At 43.0% G+C, this 16,569-nt stretch overlaps 1 protein-coding gene across 1 annotated transcript in view; it reads right to left on the minus strand.

Annotated features, from left to right (window-relative positions):
* Positions 1-16,569, minus strand: part of LOC136140885 (zinc finger protein 17-like) — a 49,618-nt gene that overhangs the window by 5,477 nt on the left and 27,572 nt on the right. Inside the window, 4 exon segments of the mRNA XM_065899031.1 lie at positions 1-645; positions 647-837; positions 11,127-11,297; positions 11,379-11,619. Coding sequence (XP_065755103.1) covers positions 1-645; positions 647-837; positions 11,127-11,297; positions 11,379-11,619 — 1,248 coding nt within the window.

A 16,569-nucleotide genomic window follows, 5' to 3' on the forward strand; every position in this document is an offset into this window, starting at 1 on the left:
TGGTGCTTAATGAGAGTAGAGCTTTGGCTAAAACGTTTCCCACATTCACTGCACTCAAAAGGCTTCACTACAGTATGAATTCGCTGGTGCACAATAAGGTTGGAGCTCTGGCTAAACAACTTGCCACATTCACTGCACTTATAAGGCCTTTCTCCAGTGTGAATTCCCTGGTGCAGAACAAGTGTCAATTGGTTGCTAAAAGCTTTCCCACATTCGTTGCATTCGTAAGGCCTCTCTCCAGTGCAGACTCTCTGGTGCTGAGCAAGTTTGTAGCTGTGGCAGAAGAATTTCCCACATTCACTGCACTCATAAGGTCTTTCTCCACTGTGAATTCGCTGATGCTGAACAAGTGTGGGTTTGTTGCTGAAAGGTCTCCCACATTCACTGCACTTATAAGGCCTTGTGCCCCTGTGAACTCGCCGGTGTGTAATAAGGTTGTAGTTGGAGGTAAAGAATTTTCCACATATACTGCATTTATAAGGCTGTGAGGCAGTGTGAATTCTCTGGTGCACAATAAGGCTGGAGTTTTGAGTAAAGAATTTCCCACATACACTGCACTCATAAGGCCTTTCTCCAGTGTGAATTCGCTGGTGCTGAACAGCTGTGAGTTTGTAGCTAAAAGCTTTCCCACATTCATTGCACTCATGGCTTTTCTCCAGTGTGGAGTCTCAGGTGCTGAACAAGTTTGTGTTTATAACTGAAGATTTTCCCACATTCACTGCATTCATAAGGCCATTCTCCAGTGTGGACTTGCTGGTGCTGAACAAGTGAGTTTTTGCAGCTGAAGGTTTTCTCACATTCCCTGCACTCATAAGGCCTCTTTCCAGTGTGGAAACTCTAATGCTGAGCAAGTGAGTGTTTCTGGCTGAAGGTTTTCCCACATTCACTGAACTTATAGTGCCTTTGTCCATTGTGAAAGGCCTCCACACACTTGGTGTCCTTTTGTGCAGTGACCTGGTGCTGGAGAAGGCCCGAGCTACCAGGGAAATCCTTCCCAGGCTCCTGGAATGAGAAAGACTTCTTGGTTGCATGGACTGTGCAGCTCTTCATAAACTCCTTATCCGTGTCTCTTCTAAAGAGTTTCTCTCTACTGTGTTGGTGAAATTTTACACTTGCCCCACAAAAGTTCTAGCTAGGGTTTGTTCCCAGCTCTTCAGCTAAATGCACACCACCTTCTAATTCCAGACTACCTATCTCCCAGGGACAGCCCTTCTGGGTGGACAGGTTTGTCTTTGAAGTATTTATTTGTGGCACTTCTACAAATCATTTTGCTCAGAACGTGTCTCCTTGACCTCTACTCCATATCAACAACCTGAAAGCAGAGAAATACGGGTGAACTTCATACAGATTTTGGTAGAAGGGGGAAGCCCCATCACAAATATGTGTCTGACATGCCAAGGAAAAAATCCTTGGGACGGTTTTCAGGACAAGGGAGTTGGGGTCTGATTAGGAAAGGGCCTCTGTGCAGGACTGGGCCTCTCCACATCACAGAACAGGGAAGACTCACCAAGCAAAAGACCCAATGATGGTGGCAGTGCACACAGAAATGAGGTACACAGTCAATGGCTTTGGCTCCAAAACATTGTGGGGCACCAGACATGTTCCTGATGTAATTTGAACCCAGCCATATCATCACTTCCTCCCCCTGATGCCAATCACTGAAGCCAAGCCCACTTTGAGCCCTTCATGCTGTGGCTGGAGTCATGTCCACTCTGTCATGTACCCAGGGTTCACCTCCCAGCTCCAGCTGGACATAACATGGGACCTAGAAAATGCAAGTCCTAAGGAAAAGACACGACAGGTGAGTGGTCAGTACTGGCCCAGGGGTACAACCAATCCCAAAACAACCTCAGGAAAGAAAAATAATATCACAAAAAGAATCTCTGAGGAGGGTCTCACAGCAACAGCCAAGTGGATCCCACAAATAGTGACCACGTTGAGTCCCAACAATTCCTGGTACAGTCAGGGCCCAGGAAATGTCAGCTGGAAGGGGGCAGAACCTGGAGCACAGAGATGCATGCGTCTACAGAGTCAACTTAGCAGGGAGTGGCTGAGGCTAATGGAACCCACCGAACTATTTCCAAGTCTTATGACCCAGAAAACTTCAGAGCCTCTGGTACTGGGGATACTTCTGAAAGGAGGTAGTATACACTCACCCAGCCTTGGCACCTACAGAATGTATGACAGGGAAGCAGTAATAGAGATGTGCTCACTACCTAGCTGTGAAAAAACAGACTTGCCTTTGGGAAAAATGGGAAAGACAGAGACCTGCCCAGGATGCTGGGGTAGGTGGGAGGGCCTTACCCAATGATGCAACAAGTGCAAAAGTCTCCAGCATCACGCCATGGTACAGGAGTCTCTGGGCCTCACCAAGAAGCCTCCATTCCTCCTGGGAAAAGTACACAGCCATGTCCTCAAAGGTCACAGGGCCCTGTGATGATGGGGACAGATGTGTCCATAAGCAGCTTCTTTCCCCAGGACCCCATAAGGACACCTAATCCCAGCTCATATTCACTCTAGGCTCATCTTCCTCCCCAGTTCCCTGACTTAGAGGGCAGTGGTACCTAATAACTCTTCATGCTTCCTTGATCACTAGATCCAGCCTCAGCAACAAGAGGCAGGTGGACATCTAAGTCTGTGCTCCTGGTATGTAGGGCCCCCTCCCTCTCCTGCAAGATGACAGCCTGAGAGTCCCCAGGATAATGTCTCCCAGACACAAACACACTTAGGCCTATCCTTCTCTCTTAAACTCCTAGTACCTCGGGCAATTACTTCACACACCTTCCCCACATGCATATAACTCACTGGATAACTCCTCATACATCAGATCCCCATCGCCACAGTCTGGTCCATAAAATTGGTATGTCTCCTGTCTCCTCATATACCCTTCCTCACATGGCACTCAGAAAGTGCTTGCCAATGCAACAGGATCCCAGCATACCCCAAGTCTCCACTGGCAGCTCCCCAGCCGTTGACAGAAAAACCCTAAGTTCCACCAAAAAAGCCTGGTGAGTGCGTAGGAAGAGAAATAAGCACCAGCCTGACTTTGGTATCACTTTACCTCCATTTCTGCTTTCCCTCTGCATCAATTTCACGGCCACTCTCCCATGAAAACCTTGGCCACCTGCTGGACTTTCCCTTCCCCCTACCTTCCTGCTGATGACCACTACTTTTTCTTGTCTGTCTTTGTGAGAGCCCCCCTCTCCTCCCTTGTCACCTAATGCATCCTGAAGCCTCCCCCAGCACTCTAGATCTGAATGTTCAGCTGTCCACTTGTCTCTTATACTTGGGAGCCTCTGGAACATCTGGAACTCAACTTGGCTGCAATCCAATTCCTAATAGTCTCACTGAAACGGACTCCTACCACTGACTTCCCCATCTCAGTTGATGGCACTTCCACACTTCCAGATGCACAGGGAAAAATCTTTGGAGGCATCTGTGATTGCTCCACGTTAGAAAATCTGGTCAGACCCTACTTTAGAAACTTCTGCACACTACAGCCCAGGATAGCCTCTTAAGACCTAAGATCACTTCCCCTCCTGTTCCAAAAATTTCATGTCTGCCATCAATCTCAGAACAGAAACCTACCTTCTCAGGGTACCATTCTAGGCCTGACTCTTGCCCCCTTGCTCTCTGTTCCCGCCAGACATTAACTAACACATACAAGTCATAGAGCATTCCCAACTCAATCTCATCCCCAAGCTTTTGTACATACTAATCCCTGTACCTAAGACAACCTTTCACATCTCAGTCTACTGGCTGCCAAAAAATGGGAATCTCTCCATATAAGCTCTGGCCTGGACTTAGAAACCTGAGCGTAGGGCTCTCTAGGGTCTTGAGACACGAAGGCCAGGAAGAATGGCAGCAAAAGAGTTGCAGGACACGTGACACTCACCAGTGCATGGTCCATAAGTGGTTCTGCTGAATGTGGAGTCTGTGGGATGAGCAGGGCCATGTAACGTTAATTCCCATCTGTGATACAGATAAAAAAGAATATTAATGAGTGAACCATTTACTATTTCAGGCAAGACAAATGCTCAAGAAAAAATAAAGCATGTAAAACAGGACAGAAAATGTTATAGAGTTGTGCCATAAAATCATGTGCACATCTTAAGCTTTCCTGAAATGGGAAAAATGAGTACAAAGACTCTCTATGAGAGTCATGTCTGGTGTGTTTGAGCAGCATCCACGAGGTTAGTGTGACTGGAGCCTAGTGAGCCAGAAGAATAAGGGATTGTGTTGGCGAGGAAATGGTTGTGGCAGGTCATAATGCACTATTATAGTCCTAAGTCACAAATATCAAAAATTAAGTCTCATTTTATGTACAGGTCTGTTTCTGACACTTCCATTTGATTCCCTTCTTCTGTTTCTCCCCTGGCAATAATAGATTCTTCTCTTCCCATAGCTTGTAGGTGGCCTTAACAAGTGGCCAACAGGAGTTCTTATACTTCCTTTACAAATTTTAATTTGGTTATATTAAAGATTATTGTTTTATACAAAATTCCAGCTTACATAATCCATAGATTAAATTCTGATTTGAAATTATCATAACATTATACAATAGAATTCCAGGATATGTACTTTTTATATCTATCCATATTCTTTGATATATCCATGCTTTATTCCATAAACGGTCAGAGAGATTTCTGTAATTTCCTACTAGTTTTTTTTCATCCTGTGATAGAGGACAGAACTACCATTTACTTGCTTCACACTGAAAATGAATCTGTGATAAAGGGGGTGTTGGAGTAATAGTGCTTGGCCTCCAGCAGTTCAGGATAACTGGACCTCACTTCCGACTCTTCAAACTTAGGAAAAGGAGATAAGCTAGGACATGACCGCTGTTCCATCCTCATTATAGAAAGATGGAAATATCTTCTTGAGTTCTTAACATCTTGCTAGGGATTCGAAGCATTGTAACTTTTTATCCTTACAATGATTTTCATTTTGTCCCCCTTAAAACAAAAATTTTAACAAGCTATCTGAATCATTTTCTCTTGCAACACCACCAAAGAAAGATGATTTTCCGGTAAAATAAATATTACTCGAAGAGTAAAATCACTTAGAAAAACCATCTAAGTGTGTGAATACTGTAAAAGTGTACATTTATGTAACGCATAAGTGTGTATCAAAATATAAAGATGGTATAGATGAAGAATAATTATAACAATTTCACTCAAAGAACTACGTTAAAGTTAGTAAGATGGCGTAAAACAAGACCAAAAAGTGGAAATGTTCGGGACTTCCCTGGCAACGCAGTGGTTAAGAATCTGCCTGCCAATGCAGAGGACACAGGTTCGAACCCTGGTCCAGGAAGATCCCATATGCCGCAGAGCAACTAAGCCCGTGCGCCACAACTACTGAGCCCGCGCCTAGAGCCCATGCTCCGCAACGAGAAGCCACCGCAATAAGAAGCCCGCACGCCACAACTAAGAGTAGCCCCTGCAAGCCGCAAATAGAGAAAGCCCACGCGCATCAATGAAGACCCAATGCAGCCAAAAATAAATAATAAAAGCAATCATTAAGAAAAAAAAGTGGAAATGTTCAATTAAATACAATAATTTTAACATACATGCTAGACAAATACATGCTTTATATACCCCAGAACACATAGAGAATTTGTAAATACACCACTTTACTCATACTCATACATTGAGTACTATATACTCAATACTGCACAAAAAGGAAAAAGAATGGTCATTAAAAACATGGGTAAAGTCACACCATATTGTGCACATGAAGGAAAACATAATATTTATATGATTCCATTCATAAAAAGTCTTACAACAAGCGAGAGAAATTAAACTACAGTCGTCGAATATTTTCCACATAGTTGGCAAAACTATCAAGAAAGATGCTTACTTGAAACATCAGATAACACCTTAACCTTGGAGAAATGGAGATAATTGTCTTGGAAGGACCGCACAGGAGCCTTATGGGGTCCTATTGATATCGCATTTTTTGACCTGAGCGGAGAACACATATTAATTTTAAAGTGGCTTATTCATCTGCATGTGTAAGTTCTCTGCAATTTTTTTTCCCCACGCAGTTCATATTTCAAAATTGGGAAAACCAAGGTTTGGGGGGACAAATAAGTATAGGACACTCGTTAGAGAACCTCGATTTAGAACCAAAATACTGCAGAATAAGAGTTGGGGGAGGGCTCGGAGGGCGCAGGATTTACCTGGATTGGACCCATCAGCTCCGCCGCCAACAGCGGAGTGTATGGGTGAATGAGGGTCCCGAGCACGGTGGCCCCTGTCCCGGCCCCGAGACAGAGTCAGGCTAGATGGCGCCCACGCCGAGCCTCAGACCCTCCTCAGATCAGCGGACACAGCAGCTTCCCGGCTGCCTAACCTCAGGCCGGCCAACGGTTCCGAAGCTCCCCACAAGTTAACAAGTTAGCTCCCCGAGTTAACAAAACGTCGCCCGCGGTCCACGCCGGAAGGCCCGCCCAGACGCCGTCTTCTAGAACGGAAGTGCTTCTCTCCTGCGGCTCAGTGCCTTCCGGGTAACGTAGTTCATAGCACCCCAGGCCCAGGCAAGGGGCGGTGCTCCCCGCTTCCTGGAAAGGTCCCGCCCCAACGCGAGAGTTGCGGAGTAGTACCCTGAGGCTCTGAGGTGGGCCAGGTTTTCAGGTTCTTAAAGGGGATATACCCAGATTTCAGTGGACTGTACTGTAGGTCCCAAGTTATGTACACTTTCTTACCAGCCAGTTTCTGGAACATTTACAGATACCCCTTTGAAAGGGGCTTATCCACTCTACTTTGCTGAAGTCTCCCCCCGGTTCCAGTTAATCCAATCACTGTTTTTGTACAGAATATGTTACCCACCCTGGGCCTTGTTAAGTCTTACATGCATATACCTGCATGATTTTTCTCCTCAGGACACACAGCTCCTAGGTGGGTCTCAGGAGACAAATATCTGTCAATTATGCCATGGGACATCCACTAAATTCAAGGGCCTCATTTCACGGTACTGCCAAATACTGTTGTTGTAAGGAACGGCACCAAAAACGGAGGAGAGCTTAAACAAGCTTTATTTGGGTACGCTCCCGGGCGAGGTTCACTTGTCCGAGAGAAAGGGACCAGAGAAGTAGCGGCTGGGTGAGGGTTTGGGCAGAATTTATAGGGAAAGAAGGGAAAGGGGTGTGGTGAATCCGGGAGGGCGCAGGGTATTCTTTATTTGGTGGTCTTTTCGGGTATCGTGGGGGACCGTTAGTCCCGCCCCTCGAAAGGCGGGAACGCTGGGCTGGGTGGAAAGTCCCCAGGTCAGTTCCTGGAACTGGGTGGTCCGGAAAGTCTCCAGGTCAGTTTCAACCTGTGAGTCTGATTGTGTTCCCCTGCCTCGGGCCAGTTGGCCTTACAGTTGTTTCCAAACCACCTGCCCCAAGTGACTGTGGAACTACAAATAATCCTCACATCCAGGGCATGAGATCGTGGTGCAGGTGTCCTTCAGACTTTCCTAGGAGGCCTCAGGCAACAAGGAAATTAGGCCAAATCTACCCTGAGAGCTGTTGTTTGTCCTCATTCTATTTCCTTTGGAGCACACAAAGTTGAGAGCCCCAGAACTCTGTACTTATTATTCTGGTAGAACCCAATTCTATTCTCCCTCACAACATACAGTAAATAGAATCCCAAGAATAAAAGTAGCTTAAACAATAAGCCTTAGGGGAGGGATGGAGTAGGAGGTTGGGATTAGCAGATGTAAAAGCTTTTATATACAGAATGGATAAACAACAAGACCCTCTGTATAGCACAGAGAACTATATTCAATATCCTATGATAGAGCTTCCCTGGTGGCGCAGTGGTTGAGAGTCCGCCTGCCGATGCAGGGGACACAGGTTCATGCCCTGGTACGGGGAAATCCCACATGCTGCGGAGCAGCCAGGCCCGTGAGCCATGGCCGCTGAGCCTGCGCGTCCGGGGTCTGTGCTCTGCAACAGGAGAGGCCACAACAGTGAGAGGCCTGCATACCGCAAAAAAAAAAAAAAAAAAAAAAAATATATATATATATATATATCCTATCATAAACCATAATGGAAAAGAATATTTTTAAAAATGTATATATACGTATAACTGAATCATTTTGCTGTACAGCAGTAATTAACGCAACATTGTAAATCAACTATACTTCAATTAAAAAAAAAAACTCAATAAGACCTTTGCTGCAAAAACCAGCAAGGTATAAAATGGATAACTAATAAGAACCTGCTGTATAAAAAAATAAAATAAAATTCAAACAAAACAAAATCCCAAAAAACCCAGCAAGGTAAGCCCGGAGTTCCTAGGGTAAGTAAAATGGAGGCTGGAAAAAAATCTGTCAAGAATATCAGGAGACAATCAATAACGACCCTGAACATGGGAAACCTCTGAAAACTGCCAACCGAAGCCAGATCCAGTCCTCTGTCCAAGCTGGGTGATGTCCACACCCAAACAAATCAAGTGGGGTATGAGTTCTCACCAAAGTGCTCAAATGGCTGGCAAATACTCTAGATAAAGCAAGAGAGCACAGCAATCTGTTCTCCCTGCTTTTTAACAAAATTGAGATTTTTTTTTTGACCACCTCCAACCCATGGCCCCTGCAGTGGAAGTGGGGAGCCCTAACCATTGGACAGCCAGGGAGTTCCCAAAATTGATATAATTAACATACAATATTTATTAGTTTCAGCTGTACAACATAATGATTCGGTATTTGTTTATATTGCAAAATGATCACCACAATAAGTCTACTTTATATTGTCCTCATAGTTACAAAAGTTTTTTATGTTGAGAACTTTTATGATTTACTCTCTTAGCAAGTTTCAAACTGGCAATACAGTATTATTAACTATAGTGACCAAACTCCCTTCCAGCTAATAGCAGGAGGGTAGCTTCTGTAATACACATGGGCAGTGACAGAACTCCATTGACGGCCCCAGGCAGGTCTGAAAGTGCAACAGAGTTCACCAAAGTTTCCCGCAAACTTGGCCCTTACCGTGAATCTCCCTAGTGAGGATGTCTGGATGTACGAGATGCAGTTTCTGGGGGATATCTCCCTCACAGGGGCTAATCTTCAGAGCTTTCATCTGTTATTATGTTAAAAAGCCAAGAGCACAGTGGCTGCACATGTAACGTCTTTCTCCAGTGTGAGCTTCCTGGTGCTGAATGGAGACGGACTAGTGGCTGAAGACTGTCCAACATCTGCTGTACTCATAATACCCTGCTGGGTGTGGAGTTGTTCTGTAAGATCAAAAGGTTCTTGATGGTGGAACACACAGAACAATGACACTGGGATACATGAAAGACAGAACTGTTTGTTACTTACAGCTCAGAATGAGGAAAGACGTTAGGGCAACACAGAGGGCTGTGTCCAGGGACAGGATGACAGCAACCTGGAGCTGTGGTGGGCAGTTTATGTGTGACAAGAGTGATGGGATTAGCTAGGTTTCATGAGCTGTCTGTGGACTGGCTATTTTGAATAATTGTATGGGTTCCAGAACATAGGGGCTATCACTGTCTGACACCTTGGTGTCTGGTAGTCTAGAGTATGAGAGCCTGATAAGAAAAGTGGTTGGGGATGTGGGCTTCATCAGCTGTTCTAGAAGGGGAACAGACAGTCCACTTGCTAGGGCTTCAAAAGTGAGTCAAACCACTATTTAAAAACTTTAAACATATATATCAAAATGCTGTGATATTGACATAGACTCACATAGCGGAGAAAGGAATGAAATAGAGAGCACAGAAACAAACCTTCACACACATGCTCAGATGTTTTAAAAGGGTGCAGAGACCATTCAAAGGGAAATGAGTTTTTCAGCAGATGGTGTTGAAAAAACTAGATATCCACACGCAAAAGAATGAAGTTGCACCTTTACCTAACATGATATATAAAAATGAACTCAAAATGAATGAAAGACCCAAATATTAGGACTTAAAAGTGTAATACTCTTAGAAGAAAACAGGAAAAAAGCTTCACGACACTGACTAATTTCTTGGACGTGATACCAAAGACACTGGCAACAATAACAGAAATAAATTGGACTATACTGAAATTTAAAATTTCTGTGCAATAAAGGACTAAATGGAGAGAGTGAAAAGACAACCCTCAGAGTGGAAGAAAATATTTGCAAATTATTTATCTGTTAAGGAGTTACTACACAGAATATATAAAGAACTCCAACATCTAAATAACAACAACAATAAATAATAACCCCATTAAAAAATGGGGAAAGGATTGGAAGAGACATTTTCCCAAAGGCCAAATACAAACAGCCAACAAGCAGATGAAAAAAATGTTCAAAATCATTAAATGTAAATCAAAACCACAGTGAAATAATCACCTTGTGTCCCTGAAGATAGTGTTACAAAAAATAAAACAACGAGAAGAAAATAAAAAGTGTTGCTGAGGGCGCAGAGAAATTGGAACCTTCAAGCTGCATTGGTGTAAAATGGTACAGCTACTATGGAAAACAGCCCTTCAGTTCCTCAAAAAATTTAAATATTGAATTACCACATGATGCAACAATTCTCATGTGGGAATATACCTAAAAAGGACTGAAAGCAGGGCCTCAAAGAAATACTTGTGCAATCATGCTTATAACAGCATTAGTGCAATAGGCAAATAGGGAAAGCAATCCAAGAGGCAACTGATGATGGGATACAGAAAAAGTAACATATACATAAAATGGAGTATTATTCACTCAAAAAGGAAGGAAATTCCGACACATGCTAGGAAGTGGTTGAACCTTGAGGACATTGTCTTCAGTGAAGTAGGCCAGCCACCAAAGGAGAAAAACTTTATGACTCTTATATAAGCTCCCCTGAGTGGACAAATTTATAGACTTAAATTAGAATAATTGTCAGGGGATAAGAAAGGGGGGATGAGGAGTTGCTATCTAATGTGTTTAGTTCCAGTTTTACAAGATGAAAAGACTTCTGAATATTTGCTTGCACAAAAGGTGAATGTATTATTACTGAAGAACTTACTCTTAAATATGGTTAAGATTGTAAATTCTATGTTACATGTATTTTACCACACTATAAAAAAAATTTTTAAACACCTGCATAGCAGTACTTCCCAGTGCTAAATCAGATCAGACTTTTCTTTGAAGTCTTTCCCTGTTTGCAATACTTTTTAGCATGAACTTCTTGGTGCTGAATGAGGTGGGAGTTTTGGCTGAAGAGCCTACCACATACACTGCACTCATAAGACCTTTCTCCTGTGTGACTTCTCTAATGCCTAATGTGATTTGAGTTGTGCCTAAAGAGTTTCCCACATACACTACACTCATAAGGCCTTTCTCCAGTGTGAGCTTTCTGATGCTTCTCAAGCATGAAATGGTACCTAAAGAATTTTCTACATTTGGTGCATTCAAAACGCCTTCCCCTAGTGTGAACTCTCTGATGAATAATGAGCATGGAGCTGTCTACAAAAAATTTCCCACGCACACTGCATTCATATGGCCTTTCTCCAATGTGAACTCTCTGATGTCTTTTGAGTGTGAAGCTGTACCTAACGACTTTCCCGCATTCACTGCATTTATATGGCTTTTCTCCCGTGTGAACTCTCTGATGAACAATGAGTGTGAAGTTGTCTTTGACGCACTTCCCACACTGGCTGCACTCGTAAGGTGTTGGCCTAGTGTGAACTGTCTGCTGTTCAATGAGGCCAGAGCTTTGTGTAAAGAATCTTCCGCATCCAAGGTGCTCATATAGCTTCATTCCAGTATGTATTGTCTGGTGCTGAACCAGGTGGAACCTTCTGATGAAGGTCTTTCCACTTTCGCTGCAATGTTTTTTCTGGTGCTTAACAAGTATGTGTTTGTGGCTAAAGGTTTTCCCACATTCACTGCACTTGCAATCATTCTGTCCACTGTCAAAGGTCGCCCTGCCTTCCATGTCGCTGTGTGGCTTCCCTCCTGTGTGAAGGGCTTGGTGCTGGAGAAGGCTTGAACTGGCCGGAAAGTCTTTCACTCCCGCCCTGCACGTCAAGGTCCTCTCTGTCACGTGAATGCTGCAGTTCTTCACAAATGAATTCCTCCCCTCATCCCATCGGGGGTGTTTCTTTCGACTCAGCTCCTTTTGGTGCTGGGAGAGACTTGACACACACGTGTACACCTCTTGCTCAGGGTGTGTCCCATCGTGCTCAGCCAAGTGTAAAATGTGTTTCAAGAGTGGGCCACATATCTCACAAGAATGAGACTTCTGGATGGATGGACCTAGTTTTGGAGTCTTGACCTGTGACTCTCTAACAACATCACCTTGCTCTGAAAGGGCCTCCTCATCCTGGGCACTGTGCCAACAACCTGGAATAAGAGAGATGCTGATAAACGCATAAAAAATTTAGAACACAGCCTCTCACCATACACAAAAATAAACTCAATTGGCTTAAAGACTTAAACATAAGACATGACTCCATAAAACTCCTAGAAGAGAACATAGGCAAAACATTCTCTGAGATAAATCATATCAATGTTTTCTTAGGTCAGTCTCCCAAGGCAATAGAAATAAAATCAAAAATAAACAAATGGGACCTAATCAAACTTATAAGCTTTTGTACAGCGAAGAAAGCCATAAAGAAAACGAAAAGACAACTTACAGAATGGGAGTAAATATTTCCAAACTATGTGACCGACAAGGGCTTAATTTCCAAAATACACAAACAGCCATACAACTCAACAATTAAAAAAACCAAACAACCCAATCCAAAAATGGGCAGAAGACCTAAATAGGCATTTCTCCAAAGAAGAAATACAGATGGCAAATAGGCATATTAAAAGATGCTCAACATCGTTAATTAGTAGAGAAATGCAAATCAAAACTCAGTGAGGTACCACCTCACACCAGTCAGAAAGGCCATCATTAAAAGTCTACAAATAACAAATGCGGAGAGGGTATGGAGAAAAGGGAACCCTTTTACACTGTTGGTGAGAATGTGAGTTGGTGCAGCCACTGTGGAAAACAGTATAGAGGCTCCTCAGAAAACTAAAAATAGAATTAACATAGGATCCAGCAATCCCAATCCTGGGCATATATCCCGGCAAAACTATAATTTAAAAAGATGCATGCACCCCTATGTTCACAGCAGCACTATTTACAATAGCCAAGACATGGAAACAACCTAAATGTCCATCAACAGAGGAATGCATAAAGAAGAAGTGGTATATTTATACAATGGAATACTACTCAGCCATAAAAAAAGAACAAAATAATGCCATTTCCAGCAACATGGATGGAACCAGTGATGATTATACTAAGTGAAGTAAGTCAGAAAGAGGAATACAAATACCATATTATGTCACTTATATGTGGAATCTAAAATATGACACAAATGAACATATCTATAAGACAGTAACAGGCTCATTCATAGACAAGAGACTGGTGGTTGCCAATGGGAAGGGAGATGAGGAAGGGTTAGATTGGGATGTTGGGGTTAGCAGACATAAGCTTTTACATATAAAATGTATAAACAACAAGGTCCTACTACATAGCACAGAGAACTATATTCAATATCCTATGATAAACTATAATGGAAAAGAATGTAAAGAAAAAAATGTACATATATGTATAGCTGAACCACTTTGCTGTACAGCAGTAATTAACACAACATTGTAAATCAACTGTACTTCAACAATAACAGCAAAACTTTGTAGATAAATAAGACAAAATAAAATAAAACAAAATTACAAGGATATCAAAGGAGGGTCTTTAAAGAAACAACCCTGTGGTCCCCACAAGTAGTGACCAGGTCAATGCCTGAACTTCCTGGCCTAGGCAGGCTCCAAAGACTGTCAGCAAAAGGCAGGGGAAGGCCTGGGACACCGAGGTTCCATGTCTCTAGACAGAGTCACCCAACTAGGGACATGCAAGGCTGGTGGGATCTTTTAGACAAACTTCAAGAGTTCTGACTCCTGAGCCCTGTCTTACAAGACCCGAGAGCAGCAGGGATGGGACTTCTGGGAGAGAAGGACTACATTGCACAGAGCCCATCTCTGGCACCAACAACACACATGCCAGGAAACCACGAAAGAAAGCAGTACCCATGGTCTCACTGTGGGAAGGTCAGAGGTGCCCCTGGGAAAACGGGGAAGAACAGAGCCCAGCCCAGGATGCTGGGGTAAGTGAGAGGGCCTTACCTATGGAAGACAAAGGTGCAATGTTCTGTAGCATCACATGACGGTACAGGAGCCTCTGAGCCTCATCAAGGAGTCCCCACTCCTCCTGGGAGAAATATATGACCACGTCCTCAAAGACCACAAGGCCCTGTAAAAATTGGGTTAGTTCACACCATGAGCAGCTTTGTGTGCTGTATTTCCTTCCATTCTGTATTTGTCTAGTCTCCATCCATCAATCCTAGGGCCAAACTAAAAGCCAAATGTGTTTATGTCTCTCCCTATCATTCAGAGCCCATGGTCTGAACCACCTCCTTATCTAACTCTCATACACCAAGTCAATATATCCCCTGCCCTAAATCAACCCAGGGCAAGATACCAGACAGCTAGGGACAGCTCTGAAGCTGTAAAACCCACCTGAATTATTCAGACTAGTCGATCATAAGCTATTCCCCTTATTCTCTACATCCTAACATGGATGAACTGAAGATCCTGAAGAGGTAAGTGTATGAACCATTGTACCCACCAGATTTGAATTTATGGACGTAAATGAGTAAATGAGCACACAGAGAGGTCAGTATTGTTGAAAAAGATTTCTATTCCTCAAGTGTACAGTGAACACTATGCCACACAGGGCCATGTGAGGAAGCACCAGATTTGAGCAGGAGGCAGAAGCAGGCGCAAGGGGAGACCTAGACCAGAGCCTTTATTGGGTTTTTCCCAGTAAAAATGTGGAGAATAAGGGGAATAGCTTAGGACTGACTAGTCTGAATGTGATACATAAAATTTTTCATCATAAGGAAATACTTAAAGGTATATTAACATGCAGACCAATTATTAAGTGTTTGGATAAATTTAACTAATTCAACATGTTCATTAACTGCCTACCTACACACATATTTTGAGGGATGTCAGTTCATTTAGTGTTTAGATCAGTAACTGTTTCATGTATTCTTTTTTTTTTCTTTTTGTGGTACGCAGGCCTCTCACTGTTGTGGCCTCTCCCACTGCGGAGCACAGGCTCCGGACGCGCAGGCACAGTGGCCATGGCCCACGGGCCCAGCCGCTCCGCGGCATGTGGGATCCTCCTGGACCGGGGCACGAACCTGCATCCGCCACATCGGCAGGCGGACTCTCAACCACTGCGCCACCAGGGAAGCCCTGTTGGATATTTTTAATATCAAAAATTATTGACTGCTAATGTAAGCATTTACTTCATACTCATTTCATGTGATAGCTGATATAGTTGTGTTTAAATATATCTTCTGTGGGTGTGCTTTTCTTTGCCTCAGTTGATCTATACACTTCTTTTTTTAAAGTTTCTATTGAATATTTCTTTACATTTCAATTTTTCCTTCTTCAGATTTGCAGTGTATATATTCTGATTCTGTTTATTAGTGTTTAAGCTGAAAAATGACAATGTATTTAACACGTAGTGTAACATTATTAACATCTTTGATCTTTTTCTGGAAAATATAAGAGATTTAAACATTAATTTGCTCATCTCAGCTTATGTGTTATTGAGGATATGCAAGGTAATTCCATCATTCTGTCTCCAAAAATGAAATGTTAATGTTTTATACAGATAATGAGTGGTTGTATTCATACACAAATGCACCCCTCTCCCAGATTCTCATTCCTTTTATCATCGCAGACCACTCACCTGGGATCACTTTCTTCCTACCTTAAACATAGTTTTTAAAGTATTCGTGTTGGTTATTTTTTTTCATTAAATTTCTCACCTTTGGTCTCAAATAGTCATATTTTACTTGCTTTCTTCAAAGATGCATTTGTTGCATACAGAAACCTGATGGCGGTTATTTCTTCCAACGGTTTCATTATGTCCTTCCACTGTGTCCCTGACACATAACTTTATATTGAGTGTGAGTGGAGGTACATGTATGTTGCAGAAGACATCACGTAGAGATACTAACTTTGCAATGCAGTCAGTGAATGCATAGAGTTTTGGATATCACTTCAGTGAGGATATAAAAGTGTAGAATGTAAAAACAACAAACACACACACACAAAATAAAAATAAAAAAATAAAAAGAGTGTAGAATGTAGAGAATGAATAATAAAGTGGGCATCTGGTGATCAAATCAATGGATTGTGCTAGAAAGTCACTAGGTGTTCACCAATACTGTTTTCTCCTTCTGGACACCGAAGAGGACAGGTATGTCCCAGCTTCCCTTACTTAATTTGGGACCATGCAAGTGAATTTTGGCCAATTGAAATGGGCAGGAGTGATCGTGTAAAATATTTCTTTGATTTATCTTCTCATTTATGCTCCTTCTTGGGGTTGCCTCTTTGGGTCTCACTGGTGCCAGTTTTCACACCTCCCCAGGAGTTACTGATTGCTCCTTTGGGAGCTGGAGGTCCAGGTGATGGGAAGATAATATCTTCATGAGAAGGAGGACCATACCTGGTGACCCTGAGGCACTAGATATCAGGTTGGGCCATCTCATGATCATGCA

Source organism: Phocoena phocoena, chromosome 20 (genome assembly GCF_963924675.1).
Source record: "Phocoena phocoena chromosome 20, mPhoPho1.1, whole genome shotgun sequence".
Classification (NCBI taxonomy): domain Eukaryota; kingdom Metazoa; phylum Chordata; class Mammalia; order Artiodactyla; family Phocoenidae; genus Phocoena; species Phocoena phocoena.